Source organism: Schistocerca nitens, chromosome 2 (assembly GCF_023898315.1).
Source record: "Schistocerca nitens isolate TAMUIC-IGC-003100 chromosome 2, iqSchNite1.1, whole genome shotgun sequence".
NCBI lineage: Eukaryota > Metazoa > Arthropoda > Insecta > Orthoptera > Acrididae > Schistocerca > Schistocerca nitens.
Genome location: NC_064615.1, coordinates 876,877,276 through 876,897,727, shown reverse-complemented (window position 1 = coordinate 876,897,727; position 20,452 = coordinate 876,877,276). Strand labels below are relative to the sequence as shown.

At 44.8% G+C, this 20,452-nt stretch overlaps 1 protein-coding gene across 2 annotated transcripts in view; it reads right to left on the bottom strand.

The window, feature by feature from the left end:
• The window catches only part of LOC126234684 (cell division cycle protein 20 homolog), an 81,031-nt gene that overhangs the window by 47,366 nt on the left and 13,213 nt on the right, over nucleotides 1-20,452 (bottom strand). For both annotated transcript variants that reach the window (XM_049943423.1, XM_049943422.1), the window contains exons 3-4: nucleotides 15,974-16,089; nucleotides 4,880-4,971 (exon numbers count right to left, since the gene is read on the bottom strand). In XM_049943423.1, coding sequence (XP_049799380.1) covers nucleotides 4,880-4,971; nucleotides 15,974-16,089 — 208 coding nt within the window. The remainder of the gene's footprint in view (nucleotides 1-4,879; nucleotides 4,972-15,973; nucleotides 16,090-20,452) is intronic.

Below are 20,452 nucleotides of genomic sequence, written 5' to 3'. Positions count from 1 at the left end.
AGGACTCATTCCAATCCCGGGAGCGGAAAGACTTACCTTAGGGGGAAAAAAAGGACGGGTATACACTCGCACAAACACACATATCCATCCACACATACACAGACTGCTTGTGTCTGTATATGTGTGGATGGATATGTGTGTTTGTACGAGTGTATACCCATCCTTTTTTCCCCCCTAAGGTAAGTCTTTCCGCTCCCGGGATTGGAATGAGTCCTTACCCTCTCCCTTAAAACCCACATCCTTTCGTCTTTCCCTCTCCTTCCCTCTTTCCTGATGAGGCAACAGTTTGTTGTGAAAGCTTTAATTTTGTGTGTATGTTCGTGTTTGTTTGTGTGTCTATCGACGTGCCAGCGCTTTCGTTTGGTAAGTCACATCATCTTTGTTTTTAGATATATTTTTCCCACGTGGAATGTTTCCTTCTATTATATTCATATCATTAATTTGAACCAAACAAAAACTAAAATTATGTTAAATAAGGCTAGGTTTTGATTTTTATGAGCCTGTTATGTGTCAATGTGGTAATAAATCAGGTTTTATGTATGGCAAAAATTTCAGTTGTTTGTAAAACCTGTTCAAACTAAAAGTGGAAGCTCCCCTTTTCAGGGAATGTAGAACTATATGGTACTGATCAACAGGGAAAGAAAAAAAAATTATGGGTTGGCATATTAGAAAATTTTTTTCCCCATAAATTACAAAAATGTTCAGAACACTATAGTAAACGAACTTTGACAGGTAAGTCCAAATGGAGGATTTTTTGTAATCATAAAACAATTATCTTTCAAATAATAATAATACAAAAAAATATATCTAGAACTGTTCCAGAGATACAAAATTTTAATTTTTTTCCAAAATTCACATCTTCAAAATTTTCATATCCAGAAAAGGTACGGTGGTGGTCTCTTCATATTCAGGAGTGAATTGGATATCTCTATGCAGACTACTGAATTTTTTAAAAAGGGTTGTTACTTCATAATCCGTTCCATAGAACAGAATGAGGTTCTCATCCAAAACCTCTTATAGAATTGAACTTTGCTTGTGGTACTAATTTTCAGTTTCAATATTTTGTCTTCTATATGGATGATGAATATTTCAGCTAGTAGGCCACTACGAGAGCTTCCCATAGCATGCCCTAAGGTGTTGCTTATAAATTTTATTGTTGAAATAAATAATTCTATTAGAGTACTAAATTAAGTATATCTATAAACTTTATTATTTCCGGTCTGCTCACAGACTTCTCTCATTGGGTTCTTTCTTATTACCACAACTGTTTCACTTACAAGTATATTGCTATGCAAGTTTACATTTGGTATGATAGTCACTCATTAATACAATGATACAGATAAAAAAACTGAACAAACAGCAACAAACTACTTTCAACTCACAGCAACCCCACAATGAAACATTCAAAAATGCTGTATCTTCATATAATATCTAACAAATTAACTCTGTCATTTGAAAACACGGATGGGGGAAAAAAACAGCTTTAGCACCATCAACAACCTAAGGAGGTGGCTTATTCACAAGATGAAACCACCAGATACAGATTTTTGTGTATCCAGCATTTACAAAATCAGTTTCAGCCAATACAACAAATAATATATGGGTCAGACATGCAGAAATTTCAGAATTACTTACAAATACACAGACTGCTACAGACTAGAGAAATATAATTAGCAAGTAACAACACGAAATTACACAGACCACGATTTGAAAATCTAAGACTACCTTGAAATTTTGCAAAACCAAAAAAAGTTAAATAATGGACATAATGGAGGACATGGAAATTATCATTCAAAAGTGATATTCTTAATAATATAACTGAATTCCAACAAAATTCTTACACAGCCTTAAACCAATAGTGTGTAATAGATTTCAGATGTGTTCTGTGTAATAAACGACCACCATATTGTATCACAAACATATCGGTAAAGAAACAATTTTATGAGAAGGATAGTTGCTTCTCACCATATAACAGATTTTCTCAGTGGGGGCGCAGTAACCAGCCACAATGGGGCATCCTGGGTTGTGGTGTTTATGGACTTTAGGAAGCCTCTAAAGGTAGGAGTAGGAGAGGTCTTTAACAAGTCCTGCACGACTTAATTTGGGAGTGGGGGCAAAAGGTGAGGCCTTTGGAAAAGGCTAGTATTTCTGTAGGGCTAAGGCGTTTTGAGGAAAGGTTCATGACTGTTTCGGGCCTGTCTAGGCTCTGGATTCTGTGTGGTGGTAGGAGGAAGTTTTTGAGGATAGGCTAAATGTAGTATGTCTGCAACACAGGGTTTGTCAGCTATGAGGGGACATGGGGGAGGTTTAGGGGTTGTTTTAGAGCTGGTGGGAGTAGGATGTGAGTAGAGTGGAGAGTTTTTTGAGGTCGCGTTGTGCATGTTGCTCTAGTTCCTGTAGGGTAAGAGTTTCAATGTGTGTTACGGGATCCAGGAATTTGGGATTGTATAGCAGGATAATTTTATGAATGGAGAGAAGGTATTGAAAGGAGGTTTGGGCCTGATTGATATGGTTATGCAGGACTATGTTGGTGAGGGCTAAGGATTGGCAGAATATTAACAGATGGAGGTCAGTGTGGAAGGAAGGATGGCAGCCAGAAGATGGGTAATCTGATGGTAAGGCCATCTGGGCGGATTCCAGGAGCCAAGTAACAACACAGGAACAGTATGCAGGATTGGGTTCTGATTATGGATAAGAAACATTTCTGTACTGATGCAAATAGAAGGAGCAAGGATCCATGGTGGTGGCAAAAACGAGAAAAAATATGCAAACAACAGAATTACGACAAAAAATTGCCAAAAACACCCAAACATATAAGAAAAAATCACAAAGTTGAAACAGATGAAATAACGGGAAGCAATATGAAATCTGAGGGAGTACATAAATACTGAAAGACAAAAATCAAATTAAATTGGCATGAAGCCACAAAGAGATCTTTTTACTGTGGGTAGCAGGTCTGTGGGTGAATAAGTGTGAAGAAAGGGGATGGCAGATGTGACCTGATTAAGTGAAATTAATAGGTGTAAACTGGAACAGAGAGAAGGATCGGGAGTTGGAGAGGGGTTGGTCGGGTGAGATACAAGATCGTGTGGCACTGGAAAGGCGCGCGAAAATACAGGAGAGTGACGCAGGTAGAGTAATCAATTTGAAGGTGTTGGATTAATGATACCGGTGTGAATAATGTGGGACATAAGATGCTGCATCAACAATCAGTGTGGTCTTGTAGCCATGTTTTGTGCGTGGCTGAGACAGCTGATACAGTGTGGCTCATAAGTAGAGTGTACAGTGTGTTTGGTAAGATGACAAAAGAAACACAGGAAAGAAGGATGGACGTCAAGCATAGTAAGACATTAAAAAAATAGTAACAAAGGGAAACAGCGCTGGGTGAGGACACAAGGAAAGCATCAGGCAAACCCGAACAATGGAAAATCGAGGATGGACTGACAATATTATGAAAAGAATAGTTGTTACTCACCATGTAGTGTAGATGCTGAGTCACAGACAGGCACAACAGAAAGACTGTTACACAAGGCCTTCTCAAAAACACACACACACACACACACACACACACACACACACACACACACACCACAGTCTCTGGCAGCTGAAGCCAGACTACGAACAGCAGCCATGATAGAGGCAACCAGATGGGGGTAAGGAAGAGGCAGGGGCAGGGGCAGGGGCAGGGGCAGGTTGGGGGAGGGATTGCAGGGTAAGGGTGGAGGACAGTAAAGTGGTGCTGTGGGAGCGTGCAGGGACGAGGTGGAGAGAGGGCAGGGCAGCTAGGTGCAGTCAGGAGGTTGAACGGAGGGCAGGGGATAGCGGAAAAGGAAAGAAGTAAAAAGACTGGGTGTGTTAGTGGCATAGAGGGCTGTGTAGTGCTGGAATGGGAATAGGGAAGGGGCTGAACAGATAGGACAAGGACTAACAAAGGTTGAGGTCAGGTGGGTGATAGGAAGCAGGGAGAGTTCCCATCTGCACAATTCAAGAAAGCTGGTGTTGGTGGTAAGGATCCAGATGGCACAGGCAGTGAAGCAGCCATTTGAAACTTAACAACCCATTAAGACCCACTTAACACATACATTCTCCAAATTAATTCGGGATCACTGATGTAAATAAAAAAGGTCATAATATGTAATATATGCCTGAATAAATTTATACCAACAAAATTAATTACTACATTATATTTACCTTAAAGTGTAGAAGCTCTGTAAATGAAAGGAACATTTTCCATGAAAGGAGCCTCTAGTAATTAATAAAAAAAAAGAAGCATTATTGTAATTACGTATTCGAGAAATTATTCTCGAACAAAATAACAGACATGTACTAATATCATAGTGTCCTTCCTGTTCTGGAGCAGACATACGTTTATATGTGCAATTTTGGTTTTTATATGTCAATTTTAATTGTTAATTAATCAAAAAAATTATTCTAAACAATGACTTCGAACACGAAATAGTTCCCACAGTGACTATTACCGCATTCGGTAAACATTCTGTTTTAAATTTGACAACCATATGTGCTCACTTTCAGAACTGCAGTGTCTGCTGTTAAACAATCTAATGATTACAACGTCATGACACTTAAGTACAAATTTAAGGCTGTTCTCTGCAAAAATAATTTTTATTTGTCGGTGAGCCAAACAAACTTGTTACTTTTTATTCACAGCACTTTAAAATTGCCTGTAATGTTGAAATTGGCCAATTGCGCGAATTTCAATGAAGTAGATATGTGTTAAGTGACAGCTGAGATGGAAACTTCTCAATGCCCTCCACTAAATGTAACTACTTAGACAAAAATACATGTGCAGCTCTATCTTATGATAATTAGCATCTCACGCAGTAAATACTGTAGATAGCGTTTTGTATCTACTTCATACCTTAAAATGACCCATTTCAAATGAGGACTGGCTTCGAACTGGTATAAACCTGTCACCCCCACTCGGAGTTTTTGCACCTGGTGTTTTGGACCCTATAAAGACCAAATTAAAAATGAAGATAAAAATTGACCTATTATCAAACCAGACACTATTCATTCAACAGTATTATGAAAAGGATATAATGTTGCTCACCATAAAGATGGCAGGAGTTGCAGACCACGTGAAACAGATGGGAGAGAAGGTGATACCTCCATGATCTGAACTCAGGGCCAAGACACCCTATCACCATTTCTTCACATCGACACCTTATCTCCCATTCACCTCACCTGGTCCTCTTCAGCCCAGCATGCCACCTTCCTGGATGTTTATCGCCACACCTCTGGTGGCTGAATCCACACCCCTGACCACATTAAACATACCAACCATCAACACTATCTGTATTTTGGCAGCTGCCATCCCTTCTCCACCAAAAGACTTCCCTCCCATATTGCCTGGCCATCTGGGAATTGCATACCAGCAGTGACAACTCCCTTGCCCAGTAGATTAAGGTCTTGAAAAAGCCTTCAAAGATAGGCACTGTCCTGCAGACTTTCTTTCCTATGTCATATTCCCACACCCCCAATCCTTCAAACCCCCGCCCCAAGAATCACTACAAAGGAGGTCCCCTTCTCATCACGCAGTTATCACTATGGACTGGACAAATTGAATCACATCCTTCATCACAGCTCCAATTATCTATCATCGTGCTCTGAAGTGAGAGATATCTTACATTAGATCCTTCCCACCCCTGTCACCAACCCAACCTCTACGACATCTTTATAGCTTCCTATGCCACTCCCAGCCCCCAACCAAATACACGACCCAACCAGCCCTTCCACAATCGTCACAGGTTTGTCCTACCTCATCCAACACAGCACCACCACTGCACGCAGTCATGTCAATCATTGGGCAGTTCTTTTATAATGGTGTGACTACCAACCAGTTATCGAGCAGGATGAATTGTCATCACCAAACTGTGGCCCGGACCACCCTGTGGCACATCATGCAGCTGAAAGTAGCATCCTTTATTTTAATGGCTGCTTCACAACTCAGCTCACGTGAATTCTTCCCCCAACCATCAGCTTTTCTGAACTGTGCAGATAGAATTTATTTTTACACCACATTCTCCAGCCTCAACCTACAGTAATCTACTGAGCTCACACCCTCCATCCAACAGTTTCCGTCCCTTCTGTCCCATCAACTCCTCCCAATTCTCATCCCCTCACCCTCATTGTGCACCACTCTCTAGCAACACACCCACCTGTCTTTTCCCCTTCTCTGCACCTCTCCTTTTTCACTACCCATTGCCTCCCCTCCATCCTCCCACAGCCTCCCGAAGCTGCACCTGGTAACCTTGTCCTCCCACCATATAGACTCAGCACACACACCAACACGCAGTGCTGACTTCTCTCCCCACACTCTTGCAGTGCTATCCCCCCCCCTTCCCCACCCCATTCCGGACTGTTGCTCGTATTTGACACGATATGGATCCATTCTGGCCAAAGTGGCCAGAGATGGCAGTCATGTGCGTGAAGTGTGCTTGCTTTTCTGAATGTGTGCATTGTTTGCAAGTTCAACATGTAGTAGGCCTAAATCTTTTTTTCGTGCCTGCCTGCAACTCAAAGCATCATCTTGACAGTAAGTAGCAATCTACCCGTTTCATAATACTGTTCATATACCAACCTGGACTTTATACCATTCATTCACAATTACATTAACAATTTGGACTGTAACATCTACATGGAAAATGTCAATCACAGTTTAATGTTTTAGGAAAATTCCGGTGCAATGTTATTACTTTTAGGTTAATGAAGACCACTCAGCAGAAAGCACTGAGCTGTCTATAATTACATACAGACAGCTGGAGTAATCCTCACACACACACAACGCCACTACATGGTGACGGCTGGATGATCAGTGCCAGTGCTGTATTTCAGCAGGTCACCTCATTGTAGTGGGATTGGTAGTAGTAGGTGGCGTGGATAGAAGGAGAGGAAGACAGATGAGAGGGACTGGGAGTGGGTTGCTAGCAGATAGGAGAGAAGCCGAGGATTTGTCAGCTAGGAATGCAGGGGAAGAAGGGTGACAGGTATACAGGTTAGGCATGTGAAGGATTGTTGTAGGAGCAGCGTATACGGAAGGTGAGTTGGGAGGGGCTGACAGGACAGGGGAAGGGGAAACTGTTCGGTGGAGAGTGCGGGGATGTGTTTTACGCGATTGAGGCCCCCAGCTGTTGCCTGTTCACATCTCCACAATGGCAAGTTACTTATTTAGCTTTTCCTGGGTTTTCCTACCCAAATATTTCTTAAATTTCATATATGTTTTCCAGCTTAAGAAGTTTCATGTCACATTTTTAACTGTAAGTGTGAATTCAGGCAGTCTGTAGAACAATGTTCATTTCTCCCGAACAGCGTGCTATGCTGCTCATCAAGGCATCAGCATCCACTGATGACCTCAGGAGGGTAGCAAGTTTCATATCTATGTTTCTATCTACTTTTCTATTTTGCTTCTTCAGCTGCTATTACGGGCAGAACGTGTGCATGCTGCATGCAGACAAAGCAACTAGCCGCAGTCACCAAACACTTGAATGCATTTTTGGCTATGATCAACCACATTCAGGCTGCTGCCTCGTGGTGCAGAACTTGTGAAGAATCTGTCATGTGCATGGGACACATCAGGTGCCACTTTTTTGGCCCATGGGCTCTGCTACCAAGGCGCTTTTTAGTGTATCCTAACAGTAGGATGAATATCAGGTAGTACAGCATTTGCATGGCTCGAGGCGAAGGGGCAAATTGGAAGCTGATCAGCTGGCCTTGCCTATTCACCCTATGGGTGAGCAGATGGCTGTTCCTTCAGAAGAGTCTGAGCAGGTTAATGTGGTCACAATTATCAGGAGCTCCAATGTTAGGCACATTATGGGGCCCCTTGGGAAGATAACATTCAAGATATGGAGAAAAAGCCAATGTGCACTCTGCATATCTGCCACAGTGCTTCTTCTGAGATGTGGTGGTGGCCTTGCCTGTGGCTATCGAACATGCAAGTGCAGTCGTCTGCAAGTTGTGGCTCACACTGGCACCAACGACACCTGTGGCATAGTTTCTGAGAGCATCCTTAGTTCATACAGGCATCAGACAGAGGTGGCGATAGTGGTGGTGGTTTCATGCACATGGTGCAACCCGAGTTCGCAATTTGCAGCTTTGTTCAAACAGCTGATGGGGGTCCTTTGGTTTGGCCAAGTGGAAGCTCTCAAATGGAGGCTTCGTCAGTAGTCACGGTCTTGGCTGCAGATTTCTGGATCTGCATTATTGAGTGGAGATTCGAAGGACGTCCCCTGATAGACCAGAGGTGCACTACACAAAGGAAGCAACTACTCAGGTAGCAGAGTACGGGTGGTTTCTTAGGCTAGACAGTAATTTGAAGTATTCTGATGAACAATTCCCAGTCTATACACATGAAGGGAAGTCGGGCTACGTCCAGAGTAAAAGACATTTTAACTGTCAAAATTTTACCAGTAAACACAACAAACATCCCGAATTTACTGCCCTCCAGGAAAGCTCTCACTCTCATTATACTTGGGACAGAGCTGTCTGGAAGACAAGGTAGATAGCTCTTAAATGTTAAGAGACTCGTGAAATGTGGCAACCCTGACAAGTTTCCCCAAGTGAAATTCCCTGATATTTCCCCAATTTCCAGACAAGCTTTAGCATTTTTCCCTGACAAATTTTGAGATCTCAAGGGTAAGTAGAGACGTAAGTTGACAAAAGAATGTAACGACTTCTATTTCTTCCCCGTGTGTGTGTGTGTGTGTGTGTGTGTGTGTGTGTGTGTGTGTGTGTGTGTGTGTGTGTGTGTGTGTGTGTTTCATTAATACCATTTACTTCAATAAAATAAAACACATCTGGTGACAAAAATACGAAGTCCTTGGAGTTGCAAGACAGATTTAAAATACCTTCACTGATTTCAGAAATAACCTCAGGAAAAAGTAGGCCTCTTGAAAGAAGAGTATAAAACACGGAAAAGTTGTGTAAACCAACACAAAGTGACTGCCAGTAAAATGTTGGTTCTACTATGTTCATTATTGTCTGTTATTACCCACTTTGTTATGTCTATTATTTTAGAAGTATCGTGTGATTTTTCTTTCGAGAAATATATGAGTACACAGCGTACAAACTGCCAGTGACTGCCACAGTTTTCTTCTCCTTATCATTCATACTTTCTAATATACGAACTAGTTTCAAAGTGCCAAAATGTACTACAATAAATAAAATGTCAATAAAATGCCACACTGTACAATGCACTTGCAGTGAGACAGTCACAATTCCTGAACTCCATTGCCCATGGCCTGTTGCCTGCCAAGGGGCAGGTCTGTCCTGGGTCGGTGGATAAACCACGAAAATCCACTGCATTATGCCACACACAAAGAGATCCGGCCTGCAGACACATTGGTGACTAGATTCGATGGGCATGAGCTGCAAAAAACGGAAGCGGACTCCCGGTGGTAGTAGGGAGGAGGGGCGGCCTGCATACCCTACATCAAAGGAGGCGTCGAAAAAAATGTCATGGGCTGGATTAGCAGGCATGGAAGACAGATGGCTAGCATAACGACTCAGAAGGACTGCTCGCCGATTGGACAGCGGAGGTTCAGCAGTCTCAGCATAAAGGCTTTCCACAGGGCTGGTGTAAAAAGCTCCAGACACTAAACGTAATCCACGGTGGTGTATAGAGTCGAGATGCCGAAGAATAGACGGCCGAGCAGAGGAGTAGACTATGCTTCCATAGTCCAATTTCGAGCACACTAAGGCGCGATAGAGGCGGAGAAGGACCACTCTGTCCGCTCCCCAGGAGGTACCATTCAGGACACGGAGGGTGTTGAGGGATCGCAGACAGCGAGCCGAACGATAGGAAACGTGGGAGGACCAGCACAGTTTTCTGTCAAACATAAGACCCAAGAATTTAGCGTCATCTGAAAACAGAAGGTTGACAGGTCCTAGATGTAAGGAGGGTGGAAGAAACTCCTTACGTCGCCAAAAATTAACACAAACGGTCTTACTGGGAGAAAAACGGAAGCTGGTGAGAAAAACGGAAGCTGGTTTCGATGCTCCAAGAGTGGAGGCGATCGAGACATCCTTGAAGACGTCGTTCAAGAAGGCTGGTCCGTTGAGAGCTGTAGTAGATAGCAAAATCGTCCACAAAGAGGGAGCCTGAGACATCAGGAAGGAGACAATCCATAATTGGATTTATGGCAATGGCAAACAGTACAACACTCAGCACGGAGCCCTGGGGTACCCCGTTTTCTTGGGAGAAGGTACAGGAGAGAGTAGTGTTCACCCGCACCCTAAATGTGCGCTCTGCCATAAATTCGCGAAGAAAAAGGGGCAGCCGACCTCGAAAGCCCCAAGAGAACAGTGTGCGGAGGATGCCTGTCCTCCAACAGGTATCGTATGCTCTCTCCAGTTCAAAAAATATTGCTACCGTTTGGCGTTTCCGGAGACAATTGTTCATGATATAAGTGGAGAGAGCAACAAGATGGTCAACTGCAGAACGATGCTTTCAGAATCCGCATTGGGCAGGTGTTAAAAGACTGCGCGATTCCAGCCACCAAGCTAAACAGTAATTCACCATATGCTCCAAAACCTTACAGACACTACTCGTGAGAGAAATGGGGCGATAGCTAGAGGGGAGATGTTTGTCCTTTTCAGGTTTCGGAACAGGAACGACGATAGCTTCCTGCCATCGTCTGGGAAAAGTACTGTCGGTCCAAATTAGATTATAAAGGCGAAGGAGGTAACGCAGACTATGGGTTGATAAATGCAGCAACATTTGGATGTGGATACCATCCGGTCCTGGGGTGGAGGAGCGAGAAGAACAGAGTGCATGTTGGAGTTCCCGCATGGAGAAAACAGTATTGTAGCTTTCACGATTTTGAGAGGAGAAAGCAAGATGTCGCACTACCGCTGCACGTTTCTTCGGGAAAAACGCTGGCGGGTAATTTGAAGAGCTCGAAATCTCAGCAAAGTGCTGACCCAATGAGTTAGAAATTGCGACGGGGTCCACTAATGTATCATGCGCGACAGTGAGCCCAGAGACCGGGGAGAAACTATGCGCGCCTGAGAACCGTCGAAGCCGACTCCAAAGGAGGGAGTGAAGGTGTTAAATAAGCTAATAAAGAATTTCCAGCTTGCCTTCTTGCTATCGCGGATGATGCGACGGCATCGCGCACGGAACTGCTTATAGCGGATACAGTTGGCCAAAGTAGGATGGTGGCGGAAAACGCAAAGAGCATGTCGCCGCTCACATATTGCGTCACGGCATGCCTCGTTCCACCAAGGAACTGGGGGGCGCCGGGGCAATTCGGAGGTGCGTGGTATTGAACGTTCCGCAGCAGTAAGAATAACGTCTATAATATGTGTGACCTCATCGTCGACGCTGGGAAAGTGACGGTCATCGAATGTCGCTAGAGATGAAAAAAGTGTCCAATCGGCTTAGGCAAACATCCAGCGTCGCGGGCGCATATATGGCAGTTGAGGCTGAAGTCTGAGGACACATGGAAAGTGGTCACTCGAGTGTGTATCATCAAGGGCGAACCATTCGAAGCGCCGAGCTAGCGGAACAGTACCGACCGCAAGGTCCAAATGAGATAAATTTTCATGGAGGCAGACAAAAATGTGGGGACCCCAGTTTTGAGGCAAACTAGATCTGCTTGGTGGAAGACGTCTAGCAATAGTGAGCCACGTGGACAAGGATGTAAAGATCCCCAAAGCAGGTGGTGGGCATTGAAGTCCCCAACCAGCAAATAGGGGGGTGGAAGCTGACCAAGAAGATGAAGGAGATCAGCTCGTGCCATTGGTGTGGACGATGGAATGTATACAGTACAAAGAGAGAACGTGTATCCGGAAAGGGAAAGACGGACGGCGACAGCTTGGAAGGGAGTGTTTAAGAGGATTGGGTGATAATGGAGAGTATCATGGAGAAGAATCATGAGTCCTCCATGGGCTGGAGTGCCTTCAACAGAAGGGAGATCATATCGGATGGACTGAAAATGAGGGAGAACAAAGCGGTCATGGGGACGCAGCTTTGTTTCCTGAAGACAGAAGATGACCAGCGAGTAGGATCGTAAGAGGATCGACAATTCATCCCGATTGGCTCGAATGCCGCGGATATTCCAGTGGATAATGGACATAGGGTGAACAGAAAATGGAGGAATGTGACCAAAGTTGCTGTCAACTCAATGACTGCTCAAGAGCTTGCGACCGACAGCATGGAATGGCATTCAGCCGAAGGCAGAAGATCCTGATCCATAGGTTGTTCAGGAGCAGCTCCTGCCACCAGCGATCGGCCGGTTGATCGGGCGCCAGCAGTGCGCCTCGGCGACACAGAAGACGGCCGATGGCGATTTCCGCCACGTGGTGCTGTAGATGGGACACGCCTTGGCGGAGAAGGAGATGAACTGAGTTTGTTTGTAGCCTTCTTGGAAATATGATGTTTAGAAGAAGGAGGAACCGATGGTTGTGAGTTGGGGTACGTAAAAAAATCTTCACGAGTATGCTCTTTTTTCGAAGTGTTGGTGTCTGAATTTTGGGCTTGAGATTTAGCAGAACCCGATGAATGGTGAGCCATAGAGTGGGCAGGCGAAAGTGGTGAGGTTGAACAGGCGATCTTTGCGCTGGCCCATCTGACGACCGTGGCACTAAAGGTGAGGTCGCAAGTCTGCGTGGCCGCCTCCTTTGTTGGCCGAGGAGAAGCAAGGACAGTGCTGTATTTTCCTGTCTGAGGCACGGTGGGCTGTCGACTGGCGAATAATTTTCGAGCAGCAAAGGTCGACACCTTTTCCTTCACTCTGATTTCCTGGATGAGCTTTTCGTCCTTAAAAACGGGGCAATCACGAGAGGAAGCAGTGTGGTCACCCATACAGTTGATGCAACGAGGGGATGGAGGTGGACAAGCACCCTCATGGGCATCCTTGCCACACGTAAGACATTTGGCCGGATTGGAACAGGACTGGTTGGTGTGATTGAACCGCTGACACCGATAGCAACGCGTAGGGTTAGGGACGTAAGGGCGAACGGAAATTATCTCATAGCCTGCTTTGATTTTCAATGGGAGTTGAACTTTGTCAAATGTCAAGAAGACAGTGCGGGTTGGAATGATGTTCATGTCAACCCTTTTCATGACTCTATGAACAGCCGTTACGCCCTGGTCAGACAGGTAGTGTTGAATTTCTTCGTCAGACAATCCATCAAGGGAGCGTGTATAAACGACCCCACGTGAGGAATTTAAAGTGCGGTGCGCTTCCACCTGGACAGGGAAGGTGTGTGGCAGTGAAGTACGCAGTAATTTTTGTGCCTGGAGGGCACTGACTGTTTCTAACAACAAGGTGCCATTCCATAATCTGGAACAAGACTTTACAGGACCTGCAATTGCGTCGACACCTTTCTGAATAATGAAAGGGTTGACCGTAGAGAAGTCGTGACCTTCATCAGACCGAGAAACAACAAGGAACTGTGGCAACGAAGGAAGAACTGTCTGTGGCTGAGACTCAATGAACTTACACTTGTGAGCAGACATAGTGGAAGGTGAGGAAACCATTGCGGAAGAATCCCCATGATTACCGGCGTCTCCGATGGCGCGCTCCTCCCTTGTGGGGGCCCTCTCTGAAGGCACTCCCGCCTTAGGTGATTGTTCACACCTCAGGTCACACCTCCCGACAAACGGACGGAGGGGCCAATCGGCACTTTCGGAAGGTATCAGCTCGGGTAATCACCCCTCCCTGGGCCTGGCCGTTACCAGGGGGTACGTACGTGTCCTACCTGTCTACCCGGGGCGGGGAATTACGCGTTACCCCGTCACCGGCTATGCACAAAAATGCGTGGATCGGCCTTCAGACACGCACAGGGAGGAAGAAAGAGGAAGGGAAAAACGAAGAAAGAGAAAGGAAAGAGAAAGGAAAGAGGAGAGGTCTCAAATGCCGCAGCGGAGAAAAGGGTAAAGAGAAGAGGTAAGGAAAAGAGAAGGACAAAGGAAGGATGAAGATATACAAGCAGAGAAGGCGAAGAATGCGGTACATTTACGAGCGTCCGTCTCCGGACGTAGGCACAAACCATACTCCCAGAGGGGGAGAAAGGGAAGGAAAGAGCCAGAGGAGAGGGGAGGAGGGGCGAAGATGGGGGAGAGGGAAGGATGCGGAAAAGGAAGGTATGCAGCCCAGAAAAGAAGGAGGGCCACATTAGCTCGGGGTCCCGTGCTCGCTACGCACGTATTCACAAAAGAGTTGTGGACCCCCTGGAGGGTAGAATGGGAGTGTATGAAGATAAATCATCCCAGCACCCCCAAGAATAAGCTACAAAGTAGTGTCCCCCATGTCACCCAGTAGCATCCTGGACTGGAACCACTGAACATCTTTCACCACACCCCAAAATGAGGAATATTCGACTCAAGATCTTACCCATGCCTCCTAAAGTGGTGTTCAGTCACCCACTCACACAACATTCTAGTGAATCCCTATGCTACTCCTATTTCCAACCACTTGCCACAGGGTTCATACCCTGCCCAATCCACCCACCCAGTACCTCCTTCTCCAGTCCTGTTGCAGGACTACCTTCATATCGGAGGCCAGGCCACCTGTGAAAGCATGCAGCTCTGCAGCAAACTGCATAGCTTTTTATGCCACTATGTATACCACCCAGCTGTCCATCAGGATGAATGACCATCGCCAAACTGGACAGAGTTGACCACTGTCACCACATGCAGCTGAGCACAATGTGTTCAATTTCAAGGGCTGCTTCACAACCGAAGCCATTTGGATCCTTCTCTCCACCACCAGTTTCTCTGAACTAGACATAGAGGGATTATCCTTACAACACATCCCCCATTCCCATAATTGTCCTGAACTCACTCTCACATAATCCACTGTCCCTGTAACCTCACACAAAAGCTTCCCCTTCCTCTGTCCTGTCATCTCCTCCAAGTTCACTTCTTCGCATTACCTACAGTGTGTGCCACTTCCCACAGACTCTTACAATGGTGCATCACATGAGGCCTGTATACCTGCCACCCTTCTGTCCTGTGTTTCTAGCCACCAAAATCTGCTGCCTCCCTCCAAGCTGCCAGCCACCCACCACCAATCCCTCTCCCTGCCTCCCTCTCCTTCCAACCACCTGACAACTCCCCACAAAAGCCAGCCCATCTGCCAAAATGCAGCACTGGCACTGCTAGTCCAGCTGGCACCATGTAGGGGCAAAGGGGTACACTCACTCACACTCTTGAGAGTTAGTGAGTGCTCATCTGAGAATTACTCCAAAAACCACCAAGTTCTCTCTCTTTGTAAGTGTCTATTAACAAGTCAATGCTTCTGCTTTTTAGTGAGTGGCCTCCATTAATACAAAAGTATTTACAATCATAGTTTAATTTTAGCTCAAAAACGTGAAGTAAAATGTCATTAATAAGGAAATAGTGATAATTAACATAACCAATCACTAACCAAGATAAGTTAATACATTTATTGTTTACAGCCAATGCAATATATTTATCCAGTGATTCTGGAGTGGATGAAGTACAGTCTTATGCTAGAGGAAAAACAGTTCTGTGTCATGAAAGCATGAAGCATCAGCACTGTGAGAGTGATAGATTCACATATTTCCTTAACATTTTTGTGTTAATAACAATATGTTTATTGGTTACTTTATTTTAATTCAAATTTGCACAATACAATTGGCTTTAACCTGGCAACTGTAGTTTAACTCAGTTTGATCTGCAAAATTTTGACAGTCAAAGTTGCTCTTATTTTGTGGTGATTTAATCAGATTTTCCAAGTTCAGCTTGATCTGAGGTCATTTCCTGTGTGTGTGTGTGTGTGTGTGTGTGTGTGTGTGTGTTTTTGTTTGTCCCCCCCCCCCCCAAGCCTTAAGAGTAAAACCAACAGTGTAAATGTTTTTCATGAGCTGTTTCCACTTTTTTCAGAAAAAAAAGAAAAAAAAACACACCACACAGGCTAAATATGTCTATTTGATTCCAATAAGAGTTAACTGCTAGAGTTAAGATTATCATAATAGTATTTACCTGGTGACTTTTTTGGTGTTTTTGAGGGAGTCTTCTTTGATTTGTTTCCATTTTCTGTCGTAAGCCTTGTTGGTGTCTTATTGGAGGTTGAACTGCTAGATGTGTTAGGCTTGCCCCTGGAAATATTTGTATTTCAACAGACCAGAAGTAAAACCATGTTAGTAATTAAAGACTAAATAAAAGATCGAAAAGAGAAAGTTCATATAGTTATGTACAAAGTGGAATGCAGCTGCAGCACCAACAGCAGAAGAAGAGAGGAGTATTTTGTTTAACAACTTCCAGAATTTCTGTGTGTACATACTGATTATGAACTGGAAATTGCACATCACAGGCATTGTTGACAACACCAACAAATTTTGCACAGTGTAATTTCTGATAAAGTCAGGAAAACTACACTGAATACTTGCATTCTTTTTGTGATGTTCTGAGTCTATTCTACACTTAAAGTATTTATTTCACAAAAACGTGCAATAAATAATGTGCTTGTAGCAAATTTATAAATTACTTGGATGCAATAGACTAAGCAACTAGTTTACAAACAACTGCTTCATAACACATTAATTAGACGAAATCTGTTGTTAAGAGTCATTCAGAATTTGGGAAAAAAATTGTCTTGGGGCCCGACCGACCGACCCAAGCCCCCGACCGACCCAAGCCCCCGACCGACCCAAGCCCCCGACCGACCCAAGCCCCCGACCGACCCAAGCCCCCGACCGACCCAAGCCCCCGACCGACCCAAGCCCCCGACCGACCCAAGCCCCCGACCGACCCAAGCCCCCGACCGACCCAAGCCCCCGACCGACCCAAGCCCCCGACCGACCCAAGCCCCCGACCGACCCAAGCCCCCGACCGACCCAAGCCCCCGACCGACCCAAGCCCCCGACCGACCCAAGCCCCCGACCGACCCAAGCCCCCGACCGACCCAAGCCCCCGACCGACCCAAGCCCCCGACCGACCCAAGCCCCCGACCGACCCAAGCCCCCGACCGACCCAAGCCCCCGACCGACCCAAGCCCCCGACCGACCCAAGCCCCCGACCGACCCAAGCCCCCGACCGACCCAAGCCCCCGACCGACCCAAGCCCCCGACCGACCCAAGCCCCCGACCGACCCAAGCCCCCGACCGACCCAAGCCCCCGACCGACCCAAGCCCCCGACCGACCCAAGCCCCCGACCGACCCAAGCCCCCGACCGACCCAAGCCCCCGACCGACCCAAGCCCCCGACCGACCCAAGCCCCCGACCGACCCAAGCCCCCGACCGACCCAAGCCCCCGACCGACCCAAGCCCCCGACCGACCCAAGCCCCCGACCGACCCAAGCCCCCGACCGACCCAAGCCCCCGACCGACCCAAGCCCCCGACCGACCCAAGCCCCCGACCGACCCAAGCCCCCGACCGACCCAAGCCCCCGACCGACCCAAGCCCCCGACCGACCCAAGCCCCCGACCGACCCAAGCCCCCGACCGACCCAAGCCCCCGACCGACCCAAGCCCCCGACCGACCCAAGCCCCCGACCGACCCAAGCCCCCGACCGACCCAAGCCCCCGACCGACCCAAGCCCCCGACCGACCCAAGCCCCCGACCGACCCAAGCCCCCGACCGACCCAAGCCCCCGACCGACCCAAGCCCCCGACCGACCCAAGCCCCCGACCGACCCAAGCCCCCGACCGACCCAAGCCCCCGACCGACCCAAGCCCCCGACCGACCCAAGCCCCCGACCGACCCAAGTCTCTGACTGACCCAAGTCTCTGACTGAGGTTGTTCAGCCGACTGGCTCAACTCTTGCTATTTCACAGCACTTCGGCAACTTGCATATCAGACTATAGCACACAGACAATCACTTTGATTAAAAGTAACTGTATTTATGACAACCCCATCATAACATGAAGGTGGCAATTTTACTTAAAAACAAGTAGCAAACATATTAAACCATTCTCATGTACAGCAGCAGTAACTTCCACAAAAAATAAAAAAGGCCTAATATTTACACCCTAACATTGTATCAGTTTATATGGAATTTCCATTTTTAATCACACTTAAGTTAAATATCTGTAAAATAGATTTAAGTGTTAACTGAAAACATGCAAACTGAAAATATGCATTGAAAATAGTTGTTACAGCAACCATTAACATTAGGTCACTGGTCAAGGCTGCAAACTTGTATTAAATATTCCTCTACGTCCTAACACCTTGAGGCCCAATGCCTGGATCAGAACAAAAAGTGACTCATATCTAACTGTTTACAAGGCTGCTACCTTAGCAACAACCAGTCAGAAACGTGCTTGGTTGCACCTCCTGTTCCATTTACTGTTGTCAAATTGCTGTGCTACAGCGGTTATTGGAAGTTGTAGATGACACTTGGGAACAGTAATCTAATAGTTGTGATCCGTTTCTGTTGTGTGCTTTCTTTCACTGTGCAGTGAGGTAATTTTGCACTACAAAATGCCTGAAACTTGCATATGAAATGTGCAGGTAAGCAGGGTTGCTAAACTGAATGTTCAGCAATCACATTTTGCGAGGTCAGACATGCAAAGTTTGTGCAGTACAGGAATATTTCAAAAAATAGAGAGATTATGAAGCAAATCTACTACTTCTGACAAAGAACAGCAGATGCTTTGGAAGCTCAAAAGACACTGACATGAAAATTTTTGAAGAAAAAATACTTTGCTGAACAGAAAGCAGCTGGTTCATCTAAAGCTATGGACACTTGGTAAAGAACACAGAACAACTAAACTTTGACTCATTCCAGCAAGATTCTTTTCCTCACCATATATACAGATATTACAAGGCAAAAGAACATCCAACCATAAACAAATTGTGTCATTCTTAGCGGCACAATTATTCAGAAGCAGCGCGACTTCTCTGGTAACAGATGTCAGAAATCTCTGTTTCAGGTTTAAAAATATATAATAATCATAATAATAATAAATAGTAATAATAATAAGCAGACAAAATTATACTGATGAGAAGTGAAATTGTTGTGTGGTATTCTCGATTTTCAAGAGACATTGTTTGAAGAAATTGTGTGGCTTGAACTTACATAAGAAATCCAATTTTGTTTTTATGGAATACACACCTGTCCAAGCATGGCACATTACATGCACACCACAGTTTGTATTATTTTAATATTAGTTATTGTATTCACATGAAGGATTCAGATAAAACTTTGCACCCATTTCACATGGAATATGCTAACTGTACATAAATGGTACTGAGTTGCATTTTCAGGGGATTATTTGGCACAACATATCATAACAATGTCGAACGAGTCATTTTATATCCACATCACAAATTAAGGCATAAATGATCCAAAATGTTTTGTTGCGGCATTATGCACACATTTTTGTGTTAAAGACAACCTTAATGTGGAGTAATGAATGTCTTTTTTTCTTCAGGTATTTTAATTATGTACATCATTATTCCTTTTTAATTGTAGTGGATTATTTAAAACAAACTTCATGAGGGAATATGTAATGTGAAGCAGTAGTCAGAACACCCAATTTCTCAAACATATGTCTACAAGACGATTGTGGGCGAGCACCACATACTATACTTTAAGCACATTTTTGCATAGTGAAGACTTTCTCGCTTAACCCTTGAGCAGGCGTGCCATTTTTCATGGGGCACTTTGTACATATGTAAGGATCGCTGTATTTATGGTACCAAGGTAAACATGTATGAGCAAAATCACAGTTTAATCTTACTTTAATTAAACAATGATAAAACAAAATGTGGCTGAACTTAGTTGTTTGATTAAGCAATAATAAAATAACCTTTCCATTTTATCACCCCGCAGTAATGACCTACTACGCATTAAAGAATGCAGTTGCATCAGACCCTAGTCAACCGCTTATTTGATTGTTAATTATCTCATAAATAATTGCCTCATTAGGGGATTGTGTTGCTAGCTCGAAGTCGAGGTCATTTTCGTGCATGGGTCGTAAATTTGTTCTCACTTAGCTCACTGTTTATTTCATACATTATGACAACACAACTTATTACTGTACTAAATGAAGTAATAATGGAGAAATAGGTATGGGCTCACAACTGTAAAACAACAACAGAACTGTACAAGAGAATTATTCCTTATTGACCCACTTTATATGTATTCCCATCAATACAAACACCTAAGAATTTTTAAGTTTCCACACTATTATTTCCTAAGCATGTGTTATACTTAACACTGGTGTAGTATCTGATCAATCCAAGTGAAATCAACCAGTGGTCTGGGTCTTCACATCTTGGATTTGATAATATTTGTATATCAGAAGTAGCTTTCTTTCATGAAGAATCTCAAAATGTTTTGGACTATTCGTTTTTGAATTATTAATTTTAGAAGTGTCCAAAGTTCTGCAATTTTTTATTACCTTTTGGAACCTTAAAATGGCTATATCTCAAAAGCTAGTTGACTTACTCACTGTTAATACCACCTCCCTATACACCAACATCCCTCATACCCATGGTTCGGTTGGATGATTGGA